The sequence below is a fragment of the Fusarium proliferatum genome (genome assembly GCF_900067095.1).
Source record: "Fusarium proliferatum ET1 genome assembly, contig: FPRO_scaffold007, whole genome shotgun sequence".
Taxonomy (NCBI): domain Eukaryota; kingdom Fungi; phylum Ascomycota; class Sordariomycetes; order Hypocreales; family Nectriaceae; genus Fusarium; species Fusarium proliferatum.
In genome coordinates this window covers 535648-549496 of record NW_022194796.1, presented here as the reverse complement: position 1 = coordinate 549496, position 13849 = coordinate 535648, and the positions used below count along the sequence as shown (strand labels likewise).

At 50.2% G+C, this 13849-nt stretch overlaps 3 protein-coding genes across 3 annotated transcripts; 2 read left to right on the top strand and 1 right to left on the bottom strand.

The window, feature by feature from the left end:
* Positions 1-1208: 1208 nt before the first annotated feature.
* On the top strand, positions 1209-2597 carry FPRO_08004 (uncharacterized protein; the record flags this gene model as incomplete). Its single annotated transcript, XM_031233878.1, has 2 exons — positions 1209-1451; positions 1518-2597. 2 exons carry the CDS (start codon positions 1209-1211, stop codon positions 2595-2597), a joined length of 1323 nt encoding a protein of 440 aa, XP_031083671.1.
* Positions 2598-4081: 1484 nt separating this feature from the next.
* Positions 4082-8032, top strand: FPRO_08005 (uncharacterized protein; the record flags this gene model as incomplete). Its single annotated transcript, XM_031233877.1, has 1 exon — positions 4082-8032. The coding sequence occupies one exon, from the start codon at positions 4082-4084 to the stop codon at positions 8030-8032; it is 3951 nt and encodes a 1316-aa protein (XP_031083670.1).
* A 1027-nt stretch (positions 8033-9059) lies between these two features.
* FPRO_08006 (uncharacterized protein) lies at positions 9060-12001 on the bottom strand (the record flags this gene model as incomplete). Its single annotated transcript, XM_031233876.1, has 3 exons — positions 9060-11656; positions 11717-11860; positions 11935-12001. 3 exons carry the CDS (start codon positions 11999-12001, stop codon positions 9060-9062), a joined length of 2808 nt encoding a protein of 935 aa, XP_031083669.1.
* Between the last annotated feature and the right edge of the window lie 1848 nt (positions 12002-13849).

Here is a 13849-nt window from a genome sequence, read left to right as displayed (position 1 = left end):
CAGCATCGAATGGGTTAAAATGGCTTTAGAGGAGGTAAGAAAAGTTAGGGCCTCTATCCTAAGCGATAAGTATTCAGGCAACTCTAGCTTAAGCTTAGGGACTTCTTTACTGTATTCATTTTAGCATCCTCTTCTCAAGTCTCAGGCAAGTTTTCCTGCTCCCCGAGGTAGCTCTATGGTGTCAGGCGCTGTTGAGGTCCCAATGTGTCATTCTGGAAGCGGTCAGTGTTTCCACTGTGTGATCGACACTTTCCTCTGGGGTTGACCAACATTGGGCACCGGAACTCCACGCGCATGTGGTTGTTCTCCCTAGTAAATCACGATAAAACTTGTAGATTAGTGGTCCTTGCGTTGATTTGGCGTGTTGTTTTCTGTGAGCGACTCCAGATCGGTGGTAGCGAATCTACAAATCTTCAATGCTCGCTTTGACGCTATTTGTAGCGCAGGCGTATTGATTTTCTGATATGCTTAGCTTTTGGTGATAACTAAGTACAAAGAAACAAGTTCTTATGAAGGTTTATACCTCTGTCAAATACGGTAAGCAGCACCTCTAGTTTATATACTACCTACATTTAAAAGCCCCAGGCTAGTGATCAGCGCGCAAGATGTTGTGCGAGATTGCCTCTTAAAGTCTCCCATCGACATGTAGGTATAGGGTAGCGAGTATGCTGTTTGGAGGACATGTTGCTCTATTCTTATGGGTCCGTCAACAGTAATACAGGACTAACAGCTGACCACGATAGAACCTAGGAGATGCAACATTTTGATCACTTAGCCTTGTCCCACATGTGTCTGATATCCTCGATAAGAGCCATAGAAGGTGATACAGCGGATTCGACGGTGTTGGCCCTTTCATAAGAACACTCCTCACTGCGCCATTTTCCTTTGCTTATTCTTTTTCTCTCTTTCAACAAGTAGATAGTCCAACATTGTTCGGGCGACTCGAATACACCCTTAGATCGTCGTCATTATTAATTGGACCCTGCTCGATAACCGTTCACTAATCATCCTAACCATTCTATTCCTGTCAGCACCCAATACTACACATACCTTAGGCCGAGACCTTGGGATATACAGCCAACCTATCTAGTACCTAACACCCACCACCCCCCTGGTCTGTCTGATCACAAGTTCAAGATTGAATAGTGATGACCGAGCGCCAAGTCAGTACCACGTATTCCCAATAACAACTGTTGAACGCACATGAGATGGCACCTTCGTGGGCGAAAGATTTACGGCGTCTCAACCGCAACAACTTCACGACTCTACGGACAGCGCCATGGGCTGAGATATCGGGATCACTGGGCGATCTTGGCACCTTGCTGCCTTTGATGATTGCCTTGGCCGCACAAGGATCCATCGATTTGGGAAGTACGCTGGTGTTTACGGGCTTGTTCAATATCCTCACTGGCGTATTCTATGGTATTCCTTTACCTGTCCAGCCCATGAAGGTAAGCATCCGAGCAACATATTCGTGTCAAATTACATTAGGGCTTACCTCATGTGTTACTGTATAGGCTATTGCCTCAGCAGTCATCCAAAATGCCTCTCCTATGGGTGTCGTCACGGCTGCAGGCCAATGGGTTGGCGCTGCCGTACTCATCATGAGTGTTACGGGCCTCCTGAAGGGGGTTGTCCGTGTTGTACCACTCCCAGTAGTAAAGGGTATTCAGTTGGGAGCAGGCCTCTCGTTGATCCTCGGCGCCGGATCTTCTCTGCTTCAGCCCCTGCACTGGGGCCATCCAGCTCTCGATAACTGCGTGTGGGCTTTGATCGCCTTCCTTGTTCTAATTGGCACACAAAACCTCTCCCGGTTCCCCTATGCTTTGATCTTCTTTCTACTCGCCATTTCATTCGCCTTTATACAGGTCGCTATTTCTCACGAGAGCCTCCCGTGGCTTTATGCTTGGCACCCTCGCTTTGTCATGCCGCACTGGGTCGGAAAGGGTGATTCGCCTGCCCTGTGGATGGCCATTGGACAACTGCCTCTGACCACGCTCAATTCTATCGTCGCCGTCAGTGCACTATCCCAGGATCTTCTACCTGAACTTCCTGCTCCCTCGGTGACATCCATCGGAATCAGCGTTGCGCTGATGAACTTGAGCAGCACCTGGTTCGGAAGTATGCCTGTCTGCCATGGTGCCGGGGGGTTAGCCGCCCAATATCGCTTCGGGGCTCGAAGCGGCTCCAGCATCATCGTACTGGGAGCTTTCAAGCTAGCACTGGGGCTTATGTTTGGCGAAACTCTCGTAGATCTCTTGAAGCACTACCCCAAGAGTCTTCTTGGCATCATGGTGATAGCAGCTGGTCTCGAGCTTGCTAAAGTGGGCAACAGTCTCAACCAAGGAGCCTCCGACTTATGGAACACGGCTGCAGGTCAGGGGCCCCGTCGACAACGCGATCTTTCAGATGATGAGCGTCTGGAGAGATGGACTGTCATGCTCATGACCACTGCTGGAATTCTCGCTTTCAGGAACGATGCTGTGGGGTTCTTTGCGGGCATGCTCTGCCATGGAGCGTATCGTCTTTCGGAACGATTGACAAAGCGATACTCGCACCGCGCATTTTCAACCGAGCATGAGGCCCTGCTTCACTAAATTTTGGCGCTTTCGCTTTATGCTACGAAGACCTTATGAATACGCATTTCGCATGGCGTTTTGTTCCTTCTCGGACGGTATGGCATCAGCTTTCCTCGGTATGAGAACATTAAAGGATAGTCTATATTGTAGAAACTATACCTATGCTAGTACCCAGTATCGAAAATGCCTCCGGAGTCTGTTATGTGGTGTTCGATCTGTTGGGCGTAGTTTGACTATAAATTGCTATACTATTCATGTTAGTTGATGATGAGCTTTGCTCTGAATATTTTGTGAAGTCGTGAGCCTCGACAGGCCTCTCGATATACTAGTCATGCGTTACAATTAATGACTATATAATTTAACTCTATACCTACAGTTTCTGAATGCAACTCGTTGGGTTGTCATTTTTAAATGTTGATACGTACTTCCGAGCGAAGGGGCCACGTTTCATCGTTCAATTGAATGGTTTTAAGAACACCGATTGATTCGGGATAGGAATTTCGCAATGCTCATCGAAATGCCTACCTATGTTCTGATAGCCTTAATACACTGAGCAACAGGGTAGGCTGGTTGCAGTAGAGGAAAACGCAGAAGGTTACATTACTGCCCCAACTAAATTGTCATATACAAAAATGAGAGTCCCACTGTACGATACAACATGATAGGTTGGCTAGAATTGGTAACCTTAAGTCTTTGAACACAATAACTAAACTACAAGCCACTCATAGGTACTAGGTAAGGACACAAAGTGGGTCTAGATCTGAGTGACATTGAATATGTACATTTTTTATTATTGAGGATTCGGCAAAATGAATAAGATCGCCTTTTGTTTACCCAGGTACGAAAATTGAAGCATTCCATTATAGGTACCTTAGTGCCCAGAGATCTCTAGTATGGTTCCGAACAGTAAGGATAATTCCTACAACTCAGGTACTAGGTACCTATGAAGGTACCAAGGTGGCCGACAGCGCGGGGAAAGAACTCACGTACCACCATGTACGTGTATGTACCTCACTCAAGGGAGTACGCAGTAAGGTCTTTCTTTGCCTGAGGTCACGCTTCCTTATCAGACTCATCTGCCTTACAAAGGTAGTTTTCGTCTTTCTCTGCCTGCCTTTTGTTCAAACAATATCGAAACTGGCGCCTTCAATCCTTTACAAAAGTAAATGCCTGGGAAAGTGCAACCCAACAAGGTCATATTCGTGATTGCGACTTCCTGATTGCCCAAAGTGTACTAGCGGCGCAAAACATCGCGGTCAACCGCCAATCTAGCAAGTAAGAGGAGACTCGGGGTCCGTGAGGAAAGGAAGCCCCTCAGCTGACCTATCAAAACGTGCAGCCTCGCCCGCCCTGACCATCTCAGTTATCGCGGCTCAAAGGACCCAGAAAGCCTCGCCCGCTTGAACCTTTTATTTTCCCCGTCTCCAGCCAACGGCGATACCTTCTGGATTACACCCTGAGGTGAGGGCGAAGTGACGAAGGAGCTGGTCGTACGAGCAGCGATGACTTCGTCCATTGCTGGCCTGAATGGCCTGCAGAACAGCCTGGGTGCCGACAAAGATACCCAGGCTGTCGCATCTAGGACCGTGACAACGACATCAACAGAAACAGAAACAGAAACAAGAACACAAGCACAAACACACGCTGCGTCCTCACCAGCTGCGACGCCATCAAATGTGACCACCACCCCATCTGCGACAAAGATAAACGCGACTTTGCATTCACCGACGAGCAACGACGAAAACCGCGATTCAAAAGTTGCTGACTCGGCACCGGCCAAACTCCCAGCGCCTTCTGCTTCTGCTTCTGCTTCTGCTTCTGCCCCAACTCAAACTTGGAGCTCAAATTCTAACGGAAACTCTGCTGAGATTTCTTCCTCCTCGACTATGGCCAAGACTGCCAACCCTTCAAACTCAACTTCCACATCCACTCCCGCGCCTCCCTCGACTGCCATCGTCCCAACTGCATCTGCTCTTCCTCCAACAGTCGCATTGAATCATTCGCCCGAAGAACCTTCGGCTGCTCTTGCACCAAAGGCCGCAACCCCTAACCAAGAATCAGCATCTTCTGCCCCAGCGAAAGTGTCAGACTCTCGACCTTCACCATCTACGCCGGCCTCGACTCACGGCGTCCCGAACGCTCCTCCCACAGCTGCTAATACTACCACATCAACATCACAGCAACATCCGGAGATGCCATCTGATACCGCGGCCTCGGTCCATGTGAATGTTAACTCTGGTGATCACACCATGCTTGACGCCTCAACCCCTCGCGATGCGGCTGCAACATTAAATGTTGATCAAGCTCAACAATCTACACCCTTGCAGCTACAGATGCAGACCGACAACTTGGGAGAACAGTTTGCGCCGTCGACTCCTTATGCTGCAACATCGATGCCTACCATCAACCAGCACGCTTACATGATGATGGCACTGGCTACAATGTCAGGGGCCGCCACAGCCATGTCACCACCTCCCACAGTCACACCAGCTCAAGTCACTTTGCCTAACCCGTTAGACGAGTCTTTCCAAGGCATTGCCCCGACAAATTCGACGCGCCCAACAGATTCTCACAAGGCCCTTGAATCCTTTGCACGTATTGAATTTGCCGACAGTGTGTTTCAGATGACCACCTATGCTGTCATAATTGGACGAGATCAGCGTGCATTGGAGCAGGCACGCCGTGACGAAAGACGTGCCGAAGAGTATCGGCGACGTACTGAAGAGAACGTACACCTAGGTCTCCCACCACCTTCCCCGATACGCCCAGATCGAAGCAAGTTCAGCAAATCCTATGTCAGTGAGGAGGGAGGCATGCTGGGTCCCGAATCAGATACTGGGGAAAACCCGCGGCCTACAAAAAGGCGTAAGACGAGTACACAGGGGTCATCACAGCACGACTTGGATGAAGCTGCTGCACAAGCTCAGGAAAACATGATTTCTAACCGACAATATGTTTCTCATACGCCTGGCGCCGCAGCAGTTGATTTGGGCTCTCTGCGTCCCTCGCCGTACCATGTTCCGTTCATTGGTATTCACTCACCAGGTCCAAATATTGCCTCGAAGACGAAAGCAATTTCCCGGGAGCATTTGAAAATCGCATACAATCAAGACATGGGTGTCTTCGAAGCTATACCCCTTCACAAGAATGGGTTCTTTTGTGAGGATGTGCACTACAATCGTGAAAAGCTCGTCCTGCGATGCGGCGATCGATTGCAGATAAAAGACGTCGACTTCCGGTTTCTCATCAATGGAGTTGAGAGGGGCCGAACGGGTGCCGAGGAGGATATCGAGGAAGAACCCGCCATGGCCCTTAAAAAGCGACACGCCCAAGGCGGAAAAGAGATGAGTTTCGATTTTGAGTCTGCACATGGTAACGGCGATATTCAGGACACGAGCGATGAATTGTCTGATGTGGCCAGCCCACCTGAGTCTCCCGACTTTGGCGACGGCGATGAAGATGATGCTGAGGCTGAAGGAGAAGCAGAAGCCGAGCAGCCAGCAGCCATCCAAACATTGGAGACAGTCCAAGAAAAGGAGGCCAAGCCTGAAGCTGAGATGGAAGACGAGGCAGATGGTGAAATGGATGCAGAAATGGATGCAGAAATGGACATGGACATGGATATGGACATGGACATCGATGACATGACAATTGCAGGGGCAGAATCCGGATTGAAGCAGGATGGCATGCTTGATCCGCATCAAGGACATTTGATGCCTCAAGTACCCAAAAAGAGGGGACCTGGCAGGCCACCCAAGAATGGCATTATGTCAAAACGGGAGCAGCGGCTGCTGAAGAAGCAACAGCAAGAGATGGCCAAGAAGACCTTGCCGCAGGCACCTCCAGTAGAGCCGCCGATCAAACGTAAAGTCGGACGGCCCCGAAAACATCCTTTACCGGAAGGATCCTCGGAGAGACCAGAAAAACGCAAGTACAAACCTCGCAAGCCTCGGGAGGACGGTGCTGAAGGTTCAGATGCAGAGAGGCGAGCAAGAGAGAAGAAGGAAAAAAAGACTCGCCCAAAATCTCCTCCCTTGGAGCTCAAGATCGAGGACTACACCGAAGAACAGCTCCAAAAGCCAAACAAGAACTATGGTGTGCTTATCGACGAAACGCTTACCGCGGCTGGACCGGACGGTCTTACGCTCAAACAGATATACAAGCGCATTTGTCAGAGATACCCCTGGTTCTACTTCCATACAGAAACGAAAGGTTGGGAAAGCAGTGTGCGCCATAATCTTATTGGAAATGAGGCTTTCAGAAAAGATGAGACTACGAACCTTTGGTCTCGTGTTCCAGGTGTCGAACTCGATGCTGGAAAGAAGAGAAAGGCATCGTCACCAGATCGTGCAGCAGCACACGCGTATGGTCAATATCCAGCCCCGTATGCCTATAATGCCCAACATATGGCACCTGGAGCTACTGGCTACCCCCCTGGCCAAGCACCTCCTGGTTATCATATGCCAACATATGCGGCACAGCAGACGCAGCCAGGGCGGCCACCGCAGCCATATGGTGCGTCTGCATCACCACCAACGCCTGGTCAACCAGCTCCAGTAGCGGTGGCATCACAACCGCCGGCACCAGCACAGCTACCACCAGGTTACGGACCTCCGCCAGCCCCTGCGCGCCCACAGCTTGGGGTGCCCCCGCCGGGTACCTACAGCTCCCCATACGCACCACGGCCACCACCACCAGCAAACACATCGATCAAGAGTGAGGAAGGGCACGCCAATGTCACAGCTGTTCCTGCTGGTGCACCCCTTGCGCAGCAGCAGCAGCAGCACCATCCCCACCCCTCAGTGCCTCTGACTGCTGCTGCGAAGACTGTGCCTGGAACAGGACCGCCACAGACGCAACAACAGCCTGCCACTCCTGTGAACCGCACCCCATCGGTTTCAGCAGCGTCTCCCACAGCCCGCTATGCCATCGAGCCCAAGTTGCTCGCTGCGGTTGTCAAGCTGAAAAGTGGCCTGATCGAAAACCTTAAGAAGGCTCGTAACCCCAAAGCCGAAGGGATTGTCATGTCAGCACTCAATCGCTGCATCGGCCTTAAAAAAGAGGCGACCGAGAACGACAAAATGGAGACGATTTGCATGAAAGGAATCCGCCAGGTTGTTGATGCCTACATGAAATCAAAGAGTCCCACACCTGGACCCGCCTCTTCTGGCTCCCCTTCTGCTGCCGAGACGATGCCTTTCTTTGATGCCAAAGTCCTGGCGTCCATTAATGGCTTCAAGGATGTCTCGGTCAAAGCTCTCAACCCTAAGCTTGGCGAAGCCAAAGCGGAGGCTGTCACGCTGTCCGCTATTGACCGAGTTTTAGGCATAGCTGACGCTAGCATTGTTCCACCACCCGGTGAAGGTGAGGCTGTTGGCAACTTCGAAGGGATTGAGCTGCACCTCATGAAATCCATTCGGCAGCTACTGACGGGTATGAACCAGAAGGTTTGAGACCGTGGTTGGATGTTGCTGTTACAGTCACCGAGCTGTCACCTCTGGATTGACCAGAGTCAAGTTCAAGGATATCGCGAGGATTAGAAAGAGGTAGTGGAATACTAGAGTAAGGTACAATGCTTTTCATGGCGTTTGGATGGTCTAACGACGGATACGACCCAGGGGCGCTGGACTTATTTTACCAAGACTATGACGTCCCAAAGCAAAGGACCCTTTATGCTTTAGGGCATTCTTTTCATGATAGGGTCTCATGTCGAGCCAAGAAGCTTGATCCAAAAAGGTACATGGAGTTTCTTGTTGGGGCCATCGATGCCCCTTTCTTCTCTTGTCTCATATACCTCTAGAGCAAGCGATCGTCTTATCCAATTCGATATTCATGTAACATTTTTCTGCATTCAACCCATCCGCGTGAGACTATGTGAACCTCAGAGCTTAACTGCACGTGCCCCCCATCTCAATCCGGATTCTCTGCTCAACAGAAATCATCCGTGCGGTCCAGGTGGCTCTCGATTGCAATAGGTTTGTGTCACTCAAATAAAAAGATTTTTGGTCACATGGCGAGCACAAGAAAAACAAGATTTTAAGCCACCAGCGCGTACGCCGTCCAGAGGGACGCTCATTTTCTCCAGCTCAGCAAATCATCCTTAAGCCTTCATGTTTGTAAAAATGCCAGTAACAAAAGCCGTGCTCATCATCATTGTCTCTTGTAACATGACATTCTTGTTCGTTCTTGTTCGCCAGTCTCGGCCCGTGCATATCCACTACCAAAGGGATGAGCTGAGATTCTCCTCCACTTGCCATTGCATTGCATTCCATCCACGTCTGTTTGTTTCATCACCATATCTTATTGAGATTTCCAGTTTTCCCCTGCGCCGGAGGTATCAAGTAAAAAGAAAAGGATTAAGCTTCTATATGAGAAGGGGGGTAGGAAAATGTGTAAGGGAAGGTTTGTTAAGGGAAAGACCAGATACGCCTCACACCAATTAAAAGAAAATTGTAAGCAATGTCGTGTGCATGACATCGATCAAGCTGTCTGTGGGTTCTCTTGCTCTTTCTCGGACTCAAGGTTTGACTTGGCTTCTTCAGCCTTTTGACCCGCGAGTTTGTCGACGCCAGAAACACCACTGTCAGCTTCGTCGTATGATATTCCCAAGCCGTTGGCTTCCTTTCGGGCCGTGCCGGCGTCCTCTTCGGTCCCTTCGTCGAGGTTCATCAGAGCCGGTGGGCGATGACGCATCTGCTTGGCTTTAGAAAGAGAAATTGTCTTTTGCTGGTACGTCGTAGTAATGGGCTTCGTATCATCTCGATCAATTGTCGCCTTCATTAAGGCCGCCATCCATAGACGGCCTTGCTTTAAATTGGGAACAGCGAAGTAGTGAACGGTTGGCTTTGTGAAGTTCACAGCCCTGGACAGACCAGCTCGGGGAGGAACCAGCTTGAAGATGAAGATAGAGTCATCTCCCTTCTCCAAGTCATCATCGCCATTCTGGGATGCGGGCATTGACTGACCTCCAAGGCTTGTGATCGTAGCATGAAGACCTGTAAGTTTTTCATTGTCTGCTGGTAGAACTCGATGAAACGAGATATCGATAAGTCCCTTTTCCTGGTCGTCATCTTCTGAGTAATAATATGCCAGCCGCCGGCCCTTGAGAACAAAGAAACGAGGCTTCCAGGTTGTCATGAGGTTGGAACTCTTCTTCCTCATCCAACCACTATAATCGGCATCTTTGCTTGCTTCTTTTGGCGAAATTTTGAGCAGCCCACGGGTGTATGCGCTCGTTTCTTTCTTGCCCTTCTTGCCAGCCTTCTTGTTGACCTGGGTTACAGGAGTACTGGGACTCTTGGCAGTGTCAGGCGATTCAAGGTCGAAACTTGCTCCACCCGATGGAGTTGTCGAGCCGGTTCGCGCAGGTGAGTCGACCAAGAAGTCTTTGTTCGTTGAGTCCGTTGGAGTTGACGCCTTCGATCGATCAAGGCTAAGGTTATCAGATATGGCCCGCATACCCTTTCCTCCAGCCAGGGCAATGGGTTTGTTGACCATTGACGACAGCCAGTCCGAGTTGAAACCTTGATGTCTCGATGACATAGGCGAGGCGGTTGAGCGAGCGGAACTGACCGAAGTGTCCAGTTTGGTGACGGTAGGTGAAGGAACGTCATTGGGTGGTGGCATGTTCATCGTTGATTCCGAAGCGGCTGACGCAGTTCTCCTATGAGCGCCAGACTGAATACCGTAGTACTTTTGAGCTGCTGACGAGATACCCCCTTCCGCAATAGACCCCACGCTACCGAATCTTGACTGTCGTGCCATAGCTGTGGCGCTTCTAACCCTTTGCTCTTCGGCATAGCTCGACTTTCTCGATTCAGCATTGCTGTCGCGCTTTCGCAACAAGTTTCTTTTCCTCCCATCCACCTCTGTTCCAGAGAAGTAACCCCGATCGGCGTCGACACCAGAATCCTGTGCTTCTGCTCCCGATGGGCTAAGCAAATCCTGAAGGCCAGTTGAAGAAAGGGGTCGTTGGGGTGGTTGCGAATAAGCGTTGCCTAGTGTCCAATTTCTGTCAAATGATGGCTGCTTTTTATGGGCAGTCTCGCTTCCGGGGAAAGTACCCGACGTCGCGATCCTGGGAACGGGAACGGCTGGGCTTGCCGTCGCAGGGCCAGCCGGGCGAAAGTCAGTTGACGAAGAGTGTCGACGCGAATGGTTCAATTCCCTGATCGATGCCGCGGATGGCCGCTTGATATGACTAGCGCGGTTAGAGCTCTCTTGCGCATGAGATCCTCCAAATGTTGGAGATGCCTTCGGCGTATTCTGTGATAAGGAGAGTCGCCTCGTCTGAATAGAAGTGGGCCGATTGGTTAGGGTGTTTGCTCGGCTCCGAGACCTACGGCCTTCTTCTGAACCATCGTTTCCAAAGGTTTGCGTCGTACGCCGTGTCTCCGAGCCTTGATTACTCACTTCATCCTGAAGTGCCTTGATCTTGTGCCAAGTCTTGAGGCGCCGGCCAACAGACCCGAGATCGAACGCCTTGATGAACAGTGAGCTCTGATCCATACCGAGAATAACCTCGCCGGATATCTCTTGGTCTCTGAAAACCTCGCAGTGGTGCTTTTCGACTCCCGATGTAAAAAGATATTCGGCAACATCATCGGGAGACCACGATTCGACTTCGTCTCGCGTATGAAAACCCTCCTCTTCTTCGTCAGTCTCTTCACCTTGAATGTACGATGCTCGCTGGTCGGGGTGGGTACTGCTGTATTCGCTTCCAGAATCGTTCGCTATCGCTCGGAGTCCGCCGTTGCTCGCTGGTGATCGTAAATCGGTAATGTGCTCGTCAATAACAGTGAGCGTTTCATGCAAGACAGGGCTGTCCTGATTCTGAGTCGTTAGTTGGCTCAAGGCGGGCAACACAGGTGGCTCGCTCGGCACCAGTGAGGGCTCGGATTTGACGTTGTTGAGAGGTAATGTCACAAGGTTCCTATTTTGTGGTTGCTGCAACTCGTTTTCTTCTTTGGTACCTGTATCAGCGCTCGAGTCCCAAGCCTGTTCTTGCTGAGCAGTCTGGGCCTTTGAAGCACTGAAAGTGCTTGTGGGAATATTTCTTGGGGCTGGCCTAGTGTAAACTGCCAAGTGTCATTCAATGTTCTCGCCGTGGGGTATATAATAACGTTTTAAGCACCAACCTTCAGGAAAGAGCCCATTGTTGTTGTTGACCAGATGACGGCCAAGGAACCATCCATCACCAAACTCGTCGTCTCGTTCTATGAGTTCAACTCGGTCTCCCTTCGCAAGACTGAGTTCATCGGAGCTTCGAGCCTGGAAATCATCTGCAGGGTTGAGAAACGAAATCAGTATCAGAGGATACTATAGACAAAGAACGGAAGCCAGAGGATGAACATACGTATCACAATCAAGGTGTCGCCAACTTCTGGCTTGGGCGACCCTTCATTGGCGCCTCGTGAGGCCATGATGAGATGAAGCGATGCGCTGGTGATGCTTGAGGCGATTGCGTTGATGTCGGACGTTTGAGGCCGTGCAGGGAGGAATGGAGTGGCAGTTTAAGAGCGGTTGGAAACTCTGCGGAACCTGACGGTGGCGCGGGACCGAGCCTGATAGTTACAGCGGGTAGCCAGCCAAGAGAGAGAGGCTTGTCTGTAGCGTAAAGGGAAACAGAACGATATCTGACTTGTACGCCATCCACCGAACCAATACTCCGTCGCCGTATTGCCAGAGCTGGGTTCGGTCGGTTCAACTCTCCACAGCGAAAGAGCTGGAGATGATGCGTAAGTTGGGTATAATAGCTTGAGGAGACACCAAGCCAGGACGTGGCTGATGTGGTGCGCTATGATAGTGCGCTCGAGTGGTGCGCTAAGGCACGAATGCTTTGCTGAGGTGGAGCAGTTGTCGTGGTTGGGGAAGTGCGTGGTCCCTGGACAAGGCGAGATGCCTAGGTATCTTAGCGTGGAAGGCTGCGATTGGTGCGACCCAGCAAGGGGAGGTTTTTTTTTCTCATGGAGGTGATGAAAAGACTTGGGCAAGTTTATTGTATCTTGCCAGGTCTTTAGATCAGTTTATTTTGGCACCCTGATTCTAGCTCCCTGGGGGCCAGGTCACAGCACGCACGGCCGATCATATCAAAAACGCCCGAAGACTCAAGGTTGTTTATTGTTAAAATAGTCGATCAAGTAGGCGAGAAGATGCCGGTAATTAGTGGTTCGAAAGAAGCAGAATGGGTGATGGGATAGGATTTAACTTGCTGGTGGAAGTAGTAAACACTTTATTCCATACAGGGAGTGTATCGACCCCTCCAGGCCAATCCAGTCCTGGGCCTCCAGGATTGGGTGATGCGGTCGAGTCTTTACAGATACTATTTTAGGATATCGCGGAAGCCACCCAAAGCGGGCTCGACATGAGCGGGAGCAGGTTATCGTTGTCTTGACTTTGTATATTGCGTTAATGGCTTTGAGCAGGAGGTCTCTTCCTTTAGCAGCGATCACCCAATGTGACGGATAGCCCAACTAGTAGGTGAGATAGATAAGATTATTGAAGAATGAAGTGATTGTACACAGGTCGCGAATGCTGGCGGTGCAGCAAGCTGGTGATAATGCAAGGTCAGGGCCAGCTCTCAAGTCGGACAATGCAAACAAATATGGCTGAATATTGAGCTTATTGCGTTGACCGGCAGTCAAGAGTACGGGCATTGTAGAGTCACCAGACTTGTTGAATACCTCAGACATATGGAATGGGGCATGGGAGGAACTGTTTCCATCTGTTGACAGTACCTTAGTATATATGACCTGACTACTTATGTATTGTGTCATACGGTGCTCACTAGTGGCCCTAGATTCAAGATGGAAATGATGAGGGCTATATGGCTCTTAAGAAAAGGAAGGAATGCCATCGTGACTTAGCACTCTGTAGTTATCGTGCAATCAAAGATCCTGGCGCAATAATAAACTGACTGTTGTTTATTGGTATTCAAATCAGGTACTCAGGCCCCATTGATACCCATGTCAAGCTGAATTACAACCATGGGTGAGAACGGATACCTTTGAGGATAAGCCAAAGCCAACCTTGGCATGTACTTGCTATGACAACTTACAGGGTTGTTTGATCGGTCTTATATTCTATACTAACGTTAGCATGATCGCGGCTCTCCGGAATCGTGGTAGGGGCCTACTTTTATATGAGCAGAAGGTTTGTAACAAACGGAAATTACAGTGTTTCTCGAACTCACGGGGCTTTGGTTATCGACCAGCCAACCTACATCCGGTCACTTGCCATTCATGTAAGGAAATGAGGCAGGGTGCAGGTCG